Source organism: Palaemon carinicauda, chromosome 2 (genome assembly GCF_036898095.1).
Source record: "Palaemon carinicauda isolate YSFRI2023 chromosome 2, ASM3689809v2, whole genome shotgun sequence".
Classification (NCBI taxonomy): domain Eukaryota; kingdom Metazoa; phylum Arthropoda; class Malacostraca; order Decapoda; family Palaemonidae; genus Palaemon; species Palaemon carinicauda.
Genome location: NC_090726.1, coordinates 32,690,721 through 32,705,668, shown reverse-complemented (window position 1 = coordinate 32,705,668; position 14,948 = coordinate 32,690,721). Strand labels below are relative to the sequence as shown.

General features: G+C 44.8%; 1 protein-coding gene across 2 annotated transcripts in view; it reads right to left on the bottom strand.

Moving 5' to 3' along the window:
• Positions 1 to 4,709: 4,709 nt before the first annotated feature.
• Nmdmc (NAD-dependent methylenetetrahydrofolate dehydrogenase) overlaps positions 4,710 to 14,948 on the bottom strand; it is a 140,676-nt gene continuing 130,437 nt past the window's right edge. For both annotated transcript variants that reach the window (XM_068354466.1, XM_068354461.1), the window contains exon 8: positions 4,710 to 5,347. In XM_068354466.1, the coding sequence (XP_068210567.1) occupies positions 5,238 to 5,347 (110 nt within the window). In that variant the 3' untranslated portion in view covers positions 4,710 to 5,237. The remainder of the gene's footprint in view (positions 5,348 to 14,948) is intronic.

The following is a 14,948-nucleotide window of genomic DNA, read 5'->3' as shown; positions in this document are numbered from 1 at the left end:
AATGGTGTTGCCCAGAATGAGTGGGTAGTTATGTACTACTTCTATCTCCCACGTGAAGGTAGATCCACATACGTGTACTTCGTGTCAGGGCCATGTGTGCTCCCAGGAAGACACGTGTAGTGAGTGAGAGTTGGAGCGATACTCAATGGGCCAAGATGGCCACGGAAAAGATGATGACCAAGAGGGACAAGTCGCCCTCGAGGAAGGGCAGTGGTTCTCGCCCTTCCTCAGTCTGTTCATCCATACTTACAGTTGAATGACTCTTTGTCCTCAGTGTTACCTGCAATAACGGAGATAGCGAAGATGGGGATGGGGAGAATGGCTAACATATTGCCTTCTGAGGGCAGGGGTCATTCCCCACAAAGAACTGATAATGGAACGACTTTCCCGGAGAAGGTCATAGACACTTTGAAGGCAGTTATCTCTAACTGCGAGCGGTTGCTCCAGAGTTGTGTGGCTCGGCTAGCAGAGGAAGTTTTTCCCCGCTTGGAGGCCATGCACGGTAACCACGTGGACACCACTATAACGCTGATGGAGGGCAGGGGGTTTCCAGACCCGATGGGTCATAGTACCTGCCAACCCTCCGCCCCGCTCGGCATGGCGACCAGTTACCCTCCACCCACAAGCTGCTCCTCGGTCTCTTGGCAGAAGGTGAAGCCACTCTCCGCTCGTAGAGCTGTATCGTCATCACCTGCTCGATGGCGCTCGTATGCCGACCTGGCCCTGTGGTACTCCCAGGTCCCTGCTAAGGGATCCGTTCCCGGGTTGGGAAACCCGAGCCATCCCTCTTAGCCCCTTTACCCGTCGGACGGGCCAAAAAAGAGCTCGAACTACGGGTTGTCTAGTAAGCTCTCTACACCCTGGGGGATTGTTGATGGGAAGGAGGGTGGCTCTGATGAGCAACAAAGCCACTGTAGTCGCTTATGTGAGGAAACGGCGGTGTGCGGTTCCGTCGCATCCATAACCTAACAGTGAACATCTTATCCTGGGCCGGGCCGAGGACAATGCCATCTCCCTAATGCCCAGTTACATTCTAGGGAAACGGAACGTGGTGGCAGACGGCCTCAGCAGGAAGGGACGTGTCCTTCTGGGGGAATGGTCCCTTCACCCTGAGGTAGCAAGAGTGGTGATAGGAGAGTGGGGTTCGCCTTCTCGTACTTCTTCTCCACCCTCCTGAACGCAAACCTGTCTGTCTTCTGCTCCCCAGTCTCGGACTCAACAGCGGTTCTGAAGACGTGTTCCAACATCCGTGGTACGGACACGACACATGCCTTTACCCCTTTCGTTCTCCTTCGGCAGACCCTGAACCATATACGGAAGGCAAAGTTGACGCTAAAAGCTCTGTGGTGGCCAGAAAAAGAATGGTTCACGGACCTGAGAGACTTGGCAACGGAGCCTCCGTGGCCCCTGCCTATAAGACAAGACCTACAAAGGCAGTCCAACTTCCTGAAGTACTACGAAGGACTCCAAAATCTCTCCCTTCATGCGTGGAGGTTATCCAGCATTTACTAACGAAGGAGGGGTATTCCAAGAGGGCAGTCTGCCAGATGACCTTAAATCAGAAACAATCCTCAAGGGCCATCTACCAGGCAAATGGGCAATCTTCGGCAAATGGTGCAACAAGGAAGGCATTCAACCATTCAAATCCTCAATCCCGGTCATTGCGGAGTTCCTGGTACACCTTCGAATGGACCGGGCTTGTCAGTTCCGGCGGTATAGGGACTACGTGCGGCCCTGGGCCAGGTTTTCCTCCTCAAGGGGTTGAACCTAAACTCCTCCAAGCGCCTCTCGATGTTGGTGAAAGGGCTCGAGCAATCCTGCTCCCCAGGACACACTCGGTCCTCTCTTGGGACATAATCAAAGTACTCGACTCTCTGAAAAAGCCTTTCGAACCCCTGAGGCAGATTACCGATAGGGAACTCGCCCTTAAGACTGTTCCTCCTCGCCTTGCCCTCGACCAACTGTTGGTTGATGTCTCCCACTCCAACGGTTGGAAGGAATTGTGTTTCAGGTTCGTTCCCTCCTTAGTGACAAAGACACAGAACCCAGCAATGATTGACACCTGCTTTGACGAGTTCTCCATTCCGGCCATCCCTCGAATGACCTGGAAGACCTTTAAAGCCCTGTGAGGGCTATGAGGAAATATCTTGACAGGACTGCCCTCCCTCCACCTGGACATCAAGAGGCTGTTCGTGTCAACAGGCAGTATCGAAGAAAACTATCTCCTTCTGGCGCCGGGAGACGATCCGGAGGGCGCACCTGAGGAAGGGCCAAGCCTCCCCCAGGTCCATTAAGCCCGACGACATTTGGGGCATCAGCAACTCGTTGGCCTTTGAGAGGAACATGGCGGTCGACTAGTTGCCAAGAGCAGGTGTATGGTCGAGGCAGTCAACGTTTACGGCCCACTACCTCAAGGACTGTTCCCTCAAGTCACTGGAGGGCTTAGAGCTCGTAGCCGCCCAGCAGAGGATCTAAGGGCGGCTGCACGCGGTGGACCGGTGGGAGTGACGGGATAAAGTCTCGTACCATATTCCCCAAGCTCCCCAGGGATCACCCCAGCAAGATGATGATGACCCTTGGTGAGTGTTATCTTTTCATTCCACCATTAAACATCCTGTTTTGTTTACAATCCCAAATAGGCCTCTCATTCCCCCCCATCACCCTGCACCTGCAATCCCTAGCCCTTTATCAAGGTCTATTTGCTTGCCTCCTAATTCTGAGGCTCCTATCATTTGGGACGTGGGAAGTATTCGTTGGAACAAATGACAATTTCTAGGTAAATTGCATCTCGGATACTTACCACGTCCTAATAGAGTAACCCCCCCACCCCCCACCCCGGTCCTTCCCCTCGATTAGACCCTATTTGTTTCCAATCCCACCTTTTCTGAGACCAGAGATTACTGGCCAGGGTTGACATGTAAGGTTAGACCTAGCAGACCCTTGGGTCATCCCAAGGGTACAAAGGTCATTAGGTCTAGCAGGTGCGAGGGGGCCTGTGGGGAGGGAAGCTCTGGTTGGTAGGGACACGTGAAGGTTACCTCCCATCGTTTGGGATATGGTATGTTAGGAAAATATAATTTACCATAATAGTCATAATTTTTAGAAATTCATAAATACAATTGTTTGAGTATCTTTCGTAATACGGAAATTGTTTAGAAATGTATATCTTAATCGTAGATGCAACTTTTTAACAATAAATGTATTAGGTGTAAATAGCTTTATTTTTGGGGCAAAAATTTCAAGATTTTCCGACCTACTTATGTTTTGCAGTGTTACCACGTAACTAATAAGGAAAAGTTAAAGACATAAATGTATAGCCGAATAAATTTCCAATAAGATGAAAATAAAAATATTGAGCAATTTACCATTTGTTAACTAAGTTTTGCAATTTTATTGTACGCTTTTAAACATTTTATGTATAGAGAATTGTTAATGCTTTTATATAGTTTCATAAATAATATAAAAGTACAACGAATGGGCTTTCTAATGACGTATTGAGACATGTATATTGCAATTATTTACTTACATACAACCCCCCTAGAAAAATTTTTCTACTAGCATAAATTGAAAAAAATGTCTCGGAAATCAGCATAGGCCTGCTACACTTGTGCTACTACTAATCATTTTCTTTTAGGCTCCACATGTCCTCAACTATCCGCCCACTTGCACGAGTTTTGTTTTCCTTGAGTGATGTGCGTGTTTATGCCATATTTCACCCACAAAAATAAGTTGCGGTGCAGCAATTCGCGTCATCAGATCAATTACGGCAATAAATATTTTCACGTGTCATTGGATCACAGAGGGTTTAAAATAAAGGAAGACTTAGGTGAAGCTGGAACAGCCATCAAAATTTAACGAGGCAGTTAAAACTACAACCGTCTGGGACAGTTAAAACTCCATTCACTAGTCAGAAATTCTCTTTTCTACTTTGGCTGCACCAATTAAGATAAACTGTTGGCGCTTCATACTGGTTTTTGGCCCATTAATTCTTTCCGTTTCCTTAACGTAAATGGACAGACATGAAGCTGCAGTTTTACTTGGAAAAACAAAACCCGTCCATTGATCCCAATCATCTTTGTGCTTATTACAGTGCACTTGTACCAAAAATAATACAAACCATCACTCTTTAATAGGAGTATGATTTCGGCCAAGATAGAAACTGTCGTTTAAATTACTATAGCGATAGTCTAATTGTAGTTGGAGAACAACTGTCACATTGATTGTGGCCAACTTATGAGTAGACCCTTCTCTGCTGCCTTAGTTGCTGTTTTGATTTATGTCAAATTTTCAGACAGATTGCTGGCACTGTTAATGGTGAATCCCACAAGCAGACATGTGGTTGTGCCATGGGAAACCTGGCCAAAAGTGAGACAGGTAAATGATAAGCCCTTAGTTGGTCCAAGTCATAGGGGTTCATGACCGCTCGGTTTCCCCCTTGTTGAATGTAGGTTGTGGCCCCTTTATAGTGAGTAAAGTTTGCAGAGAAAGGTTCGAGATTCTTCAGCTTCAGATCTAGCATCACGAGTAGCCTGTGCCACTCCTATTTGCTTCTTTTTGAAAGATGACCAAAGCTATTAAAGGTACATGCAACTCCTGTTCTCCTATCGTATGCTTCGACTACAGAATAAGAACCCTGGAAGGAATGAAGAATTTGGATTTGACAGTTAAGTAAAGGTTGAGGGTGCTCAAGGATTAAGTTAAAAATAAAATACCTTGGCAACTTTTATTCATAATCAGATTCTTTTAACAGATATTTTAAAAGTATAAAAAGTATTGAAAAGGCTATCCTACAAATATTCTGATATAGAAATTACAGTAGTGATTTTGCTTAAAAAGTGCTATCCTCCAAAGAAAATAGAGAATTTAAAAAACTAATTTCAATTATGTTTTGAAAGATTGTCCTAGAACATGAAATTGAAGGCATAGCATCACCATTTTCTAACCAGATACAAAATATAGGAAGACTAATGTAATGCAACCTTTGAATACCTTAAGAAAAAATGTATGCGGCTAGAAATACTATCTAAAGTCAATTGATTGCCCACTACATCATCATTGGTAAAATTTCTATGCTTAACATATCGCAAAGATTAAATATACTTTTGGGGGTCTTTACGTTTAGGTTAATTTTTATTAGTCCACTTTGCAAATGTAACAAGTGATACATTATTTCTGAAAACAGCTTGTCAAAATTGATATAAAGACGAGATAACGAAGAAATAAAATACTTAAAACTATCAAGTTGATCTCTTGGCTGCCAGAACTGTATTGCGCATTAACATTGCTACAGTCATAGGTCCAACACCACCGGGAACGGGAGTAATAAATGCTGCTTTTTCAGCACAGCCTGTGGAAAATATGAAATTAATTTGCTGCCTCTGGAAATCTTGAACATATACTCAATTACCTGTGCTAGTTGGGAATGTTGGGTGTAAGTTGTCATCCTGGGAAAATCCAGTACTAAACTAGTGGCTAGTTACTTGCATTAGGATCAGAACAGTATACAAACTATGAAATACATGGCATAGTGAACTAGTGGTTTACTTAATACAAAATATAATTTTGAAATATTTTTCAATAAGCTGAGAAAAGTGTTCCTATAATCCTATTTATTCTTACACAGATACAAACTTTGAGATTTTTTATATAGGTTTACTCCAATGTTGATTTTCTACGACCGGACAAAAGAAAAACGGGTGCTTAACTAACTATAATAGTTACTAGGCAACTCCTATGCTCGGCAGTGCTATGCTCTTCTATGAGGTACGAATCACTCTTCTGGACATCCTGTTAAGAGGATCTCTCCTCTCACTACTCTACAATCACGACTTACGCTCCGCACTTGATTACCCTACACTTTAGTACTTTATTTTACTTAATGTCTAGTGTTATGTGGACTTGCCCCAGCCATAATGGTCGCTCTTTTGGCACCTTCATGAGTCATGTCGAGGTAGATCTGCATTCCAATTATCTTTGTGCTGAGAGAAACGATATTCCATTGAATCTCCATGCGAGTATTGTAGAGAGTGGGTATCCTTCCTGTGGGAGAAAGATCGTTCCCATCGCAAGAAAAGAGCTGAAAGGAATTGTTCCCCATCCTATTCTTCTACTGGTAACAGTAAGAAAACACAAGCTTTTTTTCTGCGACGACTGACATTCCCCACTCCATTTCCGCTTTTCCCGAACTCTCGGGGGATTCTGGTAACTGAGGATAACTGTCGTTATTAAAGATAATTATGTGAATGTGTTATCACCCCATGGACCGAATGATAACCAGTCAATACCGGAGACAGATCCCCTGGGTATGGCCTCTGCACTCCCGGTGCTTCATCCAGTTCCAGTGTCTTTGGTGCCTGATTAACTTGCACAGATATCTCTCGCCTCCCACAAGTGTACTTGGTGGTGAGCCCTTTATGGTGGAGTTTCTGCAGAATGACTTTTCGCTTCTTGGTTTCACCCATGAAAGCGTCTTAAAGTCTTCCCTTTATTCCCTTACAAGAACAACACACACATGAATCAAGACTGCCATTTCCTGAAGTAATGAGGCAGCACTGTTGGAAAATCCCTATCTTTCGCCCATTTTTTCATATGTCTGGCTTGTTTTGTACGTCCAGGGGTCCTTGGCATTGCTCTCTACACAAATATTATCTGGGCTCGTCACAGAATTCTCCCACTTATGTTGACGTTCGGACCTCTTTGGTAGTGTCCATAACTCAAATTACATCATACATACATACATATACCAAAGGCACTTCCCCCAATTTTGGGGGGTAGCCGACATCAACAAGAAACAAAACAAAAAAGGGGACCTCTACTCTCTACGTTCCTCCAGCCTAACCAGGGACTCAGCCGAGTTTAGCTGGTACTGCTAGGGTGCCACAGCCCAACCTCCCACATTTCCACCACAGATGAAGCTTCATACTGCTGAGTCCCCTACTGCTGCTACCTCCGCGGTCATCTAAGGCACCGGAGGAAGCAGCAGGGCCTACCAGAACTGCGTCACAATCGCTCGCCATTCATTCCTATTTCTAGCAAGCTCTCTTGCCTCTCTCACATCTATCCTCCTATCACCCAGAGCTTTCTTCACACCATCCATCCACCCAAACCTTGGCCTTCCTCTTGTACTTCTCCCATCAACTCTTGCATTCATCACCTTTAGCAGACAACCATTTTCCATTCTCTCAACATGGCCAAACCACCTCAACACATTCATATCCACTCTAACCGCTAACTCATTTCTTACACCCGTTCTCACCCTCACCACTTCGTTCCTAACCCTAGCTACTCGAGATACACCAGCCATACTCCTCAGACACTTCATTTCAAACACATTCAATTTCTGTCTCTCCATCACTTTCATTCCCCACAACTCCGATCCATACATCACAGTTGGTACAATCACTTTCTCATATAGAGCTCTCTTTACATTCATGCCCAACCCTCTATTTTTTACTACTCCCTTAACTGCCCCCAACACTTTGCAACCTTCATTGACTCTCTGACGTACATCTGCTTCCACTCCACCATTTGCTGCAACAACAGACCCCAAGTACTTAAACTGATCCACCTCCTCAAGTAACTCTCCATTCAACATGACATTCAACCTTGCACCACATTCCCTTCTCGTACATCTCATAACCTTACTCTTACCCACATTAACTCTCAACTTCCTTCTCTCACACACCCTTCCAAATTCTGTCACTAGTCGGTCAAGCTTCTCTTCTGTGTCTGCTACCAGTACAGTATCATCCGCAAACAACAACTGATTTACCTCCCATTCATGATCATTCTCGCCTACCAGTTTTAATCCTCGTCCAAGCACTCGAGCATTCACCTCTCTCACCACTCCATCAACATACAAGTTAAACAACCACGGCGACATCACACATCCCTGTCTCAGCCCCACTCTCACCGGAAACCAATCGCTCACTTCATTTCCTATTCTAACACGTGCTTTACTACCTTTGTAGAAACTTTTCACTGCTTGCAACAACCTTCCACCAACTCCATATAACCTCATCACATTCCACATTGCTTCCCTATCAACTCTATCATATGCTTTCTCCAGATCCATAAACGCAACATACACCTCCTTACCTTTTACTAAATATTTCTCGCATATCTGCCTAACTGTAAAAATCTGATTCATACAACCCCTACCTCTTCTAAAACCACCCTGTACTTCCAAGATTGCATTCTCTGTTTTATCCTTAATCCTATTAATCAGTACTCTACCATACACTTTTCCAACTACACTCAACAAACTAATACCTCTTGAATTACAACACTCATGCACATCTCCCTTACCCTTATATAGTGGTACAATACATGCACACCCAATCTACTGGTACCATTGACAACACAACACACCCATTAAACAATCTCACCAACCATTCAAGTACAGTCACACCCCCTTCCTTCAACATCTCAGCTTTCACACCATCCATACCAGATGCTTTTCCTACTCTCGTTTCATCTAGTGCTCTCCTCACTTCCTCTATTGTAATCTCTCTCTCATTCTCATCTCCCATCACTGGCACCTCAACACCTGGAACAGCAATTATATCTGCCTCCCTATCATCCTCAACATTCAGCAAACTTTCAAAATATTCCGCCCACCTTTTCCTTGCCTCCTCTCCTTTTAACAACCTTCCATTTCCATCTTTCACTGTCTCTTCAATTCTTGCGCCGGCCTTCCTTACTCTCTTCACTTCTTTCCAAAACTTCTTCTTATTCTCTTCATATGACTGACCCAGTCCCTGACCCCACCTCAGGTCAGCTGCCCTCTTTGCCTCATGTACCTTGCGCTTTACTTCCACCTTTTTCTCTCTATATATTTTTCATACTTCTCTATACTATTACTCTGCAGCCATTCTTCAAAAGCCCTCTTTTTCTCTTCCACTTTTACCTTCACTCCTTCATTCCACCATTCACTGCCCTTCCTTATGCTGCCTCCAACAACCTTCTTGCCACATACATCACTTGCAATCCCAACAAAATTTTCTTTTGCTAACTTCCACTCCTCCTCTAAATTACCAGTTTCTCTTACTCTCACCTCGTCATATGCCCTTTTCAACCTTTCCTGATATTTACTTTTTACCCCGGTTTTATTAGCTCTTCAACCCTCACTAGCTCCCTTTTACATCCACCTACTCTAATTACAGTTGAAACATATCAAAGTAAAATTGCTTCCTCTCTGTCCAAACAGTTTATACAGAAGGCCAAAGTATCAACCGTCTTTTCCGCAGTGTCAACAATGTGTATCATGGTTCCATCACATACTCGGACTAACATGTCTGTACGCACCGCCATCCCAGTACATCCGGATGTCACGAAATGCACAGCCATGCCAGCATATGGGTGTATTCCTCCGTGCAATGGCTATGAAGCCATTCCGCATTATAGAGATTCATGCGCTGAGCGTACTATCCGTACCCAGCCACAATTATATAGACATTTCTCATGAAGATAAGTTTCAGGTTGACTACCAGGTAGCCTCTACTTCAAGAACTCGACTACCTAGTTTTGTTCCAGTGTATCCAACAACCAAATATCACACCAATGACAAACCTGCTATTTTACTACAACGTATGCTAGCTAGTATCTTGCCTACATTTCATACTACTTCTAGAATTAGCTGTTTCATGGAACAACCAGTCATCTTTTTCAGGAGTTTCTACTTTTCAGGTTCACGATAGATAGAAAAGGGCACAGGAGCCATTACCTTCTTTTCCTCGAATGGTAACCTCCATCCACTCTGGATAAAATTACAACTGTCATAGACACTGTCCTTGTAGGAGGCACCCTAATAGGCCTTCCTCAGAAACATCCTACTCATCCCACAGGTCGAGCTCCTTGCTGCTCCCTCTCATGTTGATAGAGGTAAAGTTGTTATTATTATTATTACAAGCTAAGTTATAACCCTAGCTGGAAAAGAAAGATACTAAAAGCACAAGGGCTTCAACATGGAAAAATAGCCCAGTGAGAAAAGGAAACAAGGAGTGAATATGATACCTCCCAATCTTTCTGTCTCTCCTCTCATCAGTCATGAAATTAACCATGAAACACTAAAGCTGCACAGGGAATAATTAAATCCTTTGGGACTATTCCCAAGAAGGCGTCGCCCTTTACCCCTAAACGAGCTAATTCAGAAAAAACGGGCCGCGGCTACCATTGAGAACTCTCTGGACCCCACTGCGGATTCTGACGTGGGCCCCTCAAGGTACCAATGTCTAGGCCTGAAGCTGCTCGTTATCAGAATTATGAGACTTATCCAACACTTGGATGGTATGGGAGAGCCTCCTTGCGGACAGGTAACAAACGGGCATTGCTATTTTGATGCAATTTTTCCCTCAATTGCAGAATGTGAAACATGCCTCTCGAACCAAGCAAGGGATACACTTGACTTGTTCAATACTCAGGTCTCGGCCCCTAAAAATTTTCTCAAATCGAGTAGATCATTGAAGTTGCCTTTTTATCAATTTTAATACTAACCTGACCCCTCTGCCTATCGACCCTGACGTTAAACCTGGAACCCCATGTGCCAAGCAACAAAGTTATCCCACCCTCCACTTTCTCGTCATCTGACATGCAAAATATGGAAGTGGCAGTAATGTACGCCATTCTGGCCTGCTCCTGGCTCGATCAATGGTCAGTAGTTTAGTTCTCAAGCAGTTTGAAGCTCTGTTTGAGATTTGAGGCTAGGTCATTAAGAGTTTCTTATGCACCAGACAATTTCCCAGTGGGATAACTTTTCTTAAGAGGTGTGACACTGCTTTGGTTAGATGCATAAAAAAGCTGTCCCCCCAAGGATGCTTTTTGCCTGTGAATCTCCAACTTGGTGGACTTCCCACTCTTTTCTCACCTCCAGAAGTAGCCGCAGTATCGAGAAGGCTAACCAGTCTTCCTTCACGGGGAGAGTTGCGGCTCTAAGGATGCTGACCCTACGACAGCCTCAGAGAAATGAGGCTTTTAAAAAAATCTACACGACAGATGCTTGCTGCCTCCTATGGACTTGTAACTGCCTATGAGGCTAGACCATCAGCTCGCCTCTTGTTATAGGGACATCCCTCTGGTCGAAGAAGTTAGGGCTGTAGAGGCTACCGCTAGGGATGGCGAGTCCTCCAGCTCAAGACCAGAAGGGGATGCCTACAGAGCTTTTAGGATAGGTGGCAGTTCTTCAGGGTTGATCCAAGGACAATTGAGATTCTACGTTCAGGGTATTGAGTCCCGTTTGTAGACTGCCCAACTCCTATAGTCCCACCATTCTATATGAAAGGCTTCGCAAAGGACCTCCTTCTTCGCGAGGAAGTGTCCAAAATGTCATCCAAAGGGGCCATAGAGGAAGTCTTAGACAACTCTCTAGGCTTTCTCAGCAACCTCTTCCTAGTAGAGAAGCTGTGGGGGGTGGGGTGGGGGGTGGTGGGGTGGAGACCCATCATAGACCATTCTTCAGGTAATCAGAAAGGATGACTTCCTGCTGACCATAGACCTGAAAGATGTGTACTTTTAGGTCCCCATCCATCTAGGATCAAGAAAGTACCCTAGGTTCCCTTTCAGAGAAAAGGTCTACTGTTTTAAAGTGCTGTGCTTGGCCTTTCCACAGCACCCCAGTGTTTACCAGCATCTTTGCCCTTGTCTCAGCCTGTGCTCATGTCATGGACATTAGATTCCTTCAGTATCTGGATGACTGGTATCTTCTAGTGGAATTGCGTGCCTTGTTCACGCAGCACAGAAACCTTCTCGACTTCCAACTTGGCATGGCCATCAACTCGGCACAGGCCAAAGTGTTTCCAACTGCTGACAGAATGCTAAGATTAAGGCATGAAGTAGAACCTTTTCTCAAAATGGAATTGCTCCCAGCTCACTCTTGGCAGAAGCTTCTGGGTCACTTCACCTCATTGGAAAAACTAGTCCCCTTCGGGAGGATGCATTGCAGCCTTAGGGACGGTGCCCCTAGAGGTGGTGACAGATCTCCCATGGTGGCTGAGAAAGGAGAACCTACTACCGGGCACACCAAGAAAGTGGCAAGTGCCTTCTCCAGAGTTCCTTCTCTTCAATGCTTCTTGCCAAGGGTGGGGCACTCACCTTCAAAGGGAGCAAATTTCAGGCCTGTGGTCGCAGAAAGACAAGACCTTTCATATTAACTACCTGGAAATGACGGCGGCGTATCTAGCGCTACTCCACTTCTTAAAAGACCCTTAAAGGTCCCTCTGTGGTACTGATGAGCAACCACTCCACAGTAGTGGCCTACGTCTCCTAACAAGGAGGCCCGGTATCCCACTGGTTGTGCCAACTGGCAGTCGGAATTCATCATTGGGCACAGACCCACGAAGTCTCTCTCTCGGCGATATTCATTCCTGGGAAGAGGAACGTCATTGAGGGTCATCTAAGTCGACCAGGGACAACTGGTTTTGAATAGTCTTTGCTTCCGCAAATGTCGAAGAATCTTGTGACTGTGAGGTTCCCCGACTCTAGCCATATTCGCCACTCGCCTTAACACCGAACTCCCAGTGTATTGCTCTCCAGTCCCGGACCCAGCTGTGGCGATGGAAGACGTTTTCCAGTTCTCTTTGGATGGAGTGGACTTCTATGCCTTTCTTCTATTCAGTCTAATTCGACAGGTCCTGAACAGGATATGTGCATCCTCAGAAGTCAAGAATTACGCTAGTAGCCTCAAGGTGGCTGCAGCAGAGTGGTATCTAGACTTGCTAGATCTTCTAACCAAATTTCCGAGAAAACTTCCTGAATGGCGAAACCTACTGAGCCAACCACACATAAAGCCTTTTTGTGGTTGGTGTCATAGGCGGAATATTGCACCACCCAAAACCACTATTCCCCTGACTGCTTGCACTTTAGTGTTCCTGAGGAATGAGAAATCCCTTTGTCACTAGGGTGAAAGGCTACTTCTCAGCCTTAAGACAGGTTTCTAAACTAAAGGGACTTGATCTTTCCTATTCATGGGAAATATCTGCTCTCATCAGAAGTTATGAACAGACTTGTCCTCCTTGGGAACTTAAATCTCCCTCTTGGAATGTGCTTAAGGTTCTTAGGTCCCTTAAAATGAACCCTTATGAACCCTTACATGAAGCTCTAGTTCTAGCCTCGGCTAAGAGAGTAAGCAAATTACATGGCCCATCTTGTCTTGCTTTACATTCCAAGGGGTGGAAGGGATTATCCTCTTTTGTAACCGAGTTTGTGGCTAAGACAAAATCCGGCTATACTTGATTCTACATTTGACTTTCACGATATTATCTCTCAAAGAGGTAACTGATAATCTGTAACTGTTACCCTGTCCCTTGAGAGTAGTTAGGAAATACCTGAAAAGCTCATGACTGATCACCTGTCCCAGGGTCTCGGGGGAGGAGCTTTGCCCTGCTGTTCTTTTTGTCTGGTGTTGCTATTAATTCTTGTGCTTTTTGTCTGGTGTTGCTATTAATTCATTAGTACCAATTAAAATCCAGTGTGTTGCCTGCAACTATGTGGCCCAGTTTTGGTTAAACCACCCAAAGTGGTGAGCATGATTTTTGCGTTTACCTAGTCTTTTAACCCTTGTTCCCTATTTGGTAAGTGGGATCAATCCCATCAGATGGAGACTAGGGTCATCCATGGTTGCTTTCCTGGTACCAACTACCATTTCTGGATCTGGGTCTTCAATAATGAACACAGTTGATGACTGATCTTGATCATTATAGTCTTTACAGTAGATCAATGATCTTGTCCTTCCTCATCAGGGGTTAAATTTATAACCTACAAAGTTTGGTCTGGTTTTTCTGGTCTTTTCATTGTAGACCAAGTGCGCTTAGAGGCTGAATAGGCATTTGTGCTGGAGTAGTTTCCTTCCTCTCAGCGAAAGTAAATAAAATGGGTTGAGGGCAAGTGGCTGTCATACTTCTGTCTCTTTATTATTTCCTGTCTGTCTTGGAAGAGAATAGGAGCGTGCACATCAATAGCATGCTAGCTTGCTGTATGCCCAGGTGAGTGCTTCAAATGAGCAAACCTGTCACTACTGCTAGCCTTGCAATCATCGAAAACACTTACGTAATTGCAATCGCGCATTCGCAAGACTTAGGAAACTAAAGGAGGTGCACATGGATCCATGGAATCGCATGACGCTCTGTTACCGAGTGTGCCATCCTGCTATAATCAACTACCCTAGTCTTCCCCAGATCGTTAGAATTGTTAACTTGATCGGTTAATCATTTAAATATATTTTCCCGTTGGTGGTTCTGAGAGTGAAATGCACTCTTCACAATGATAATTAAATCACAGAAGTTCTCTTACAGGTTTAAAGGCCGTTCATGAATGGTAGGGACAAGGAACAGTGACACTGCCCTATCAAGCAAAACAATGGACTAGAGACTGACATATAAACATATGATCAGTGCCCAAGCCCCCTCTCTACACAAGCTAGGACCAAGTAGGGCCAGGCAATGGCTGCTGATGACTCAGCAAGTAGACCTATAGGCTCCCCCAAAACCCACCATCCTTAGCTCACAAGGATGGTGAGGTTGCAGCAACCAAAGGAACGCATGAGTCTGAGGGGAACTCGAACCCCAGTTTGGCGATAACTAGTTAGGGTCATTACCACATAGGCCACCACAACCAGTCTCTCACCACTCTCATTTTCACCTGGTACGCCATACTTCCCAATGACACCTTCCACCTCTCCAGCGGCCACTCTAGCATTTAAGTCACCCATGACAGCTACATAATTCCTTCTACACACCTAGTTAATTCATTCCAGAACTCATTCCGCTCTTCTTCACTTTTCTCACAACCTGGCCCATACGCACTGACTAAAGCCCAACGTTCCCTACCCAACCTTTATATAAATGAAATTGTGGCTAAACCACTCTCTACATTACTCTTACTACTACTTAACTTTCCAAACTATTCCCTACACTTGTCAGTTAGCTAACTGCCACCATTCTTCTTTCACCCACCTT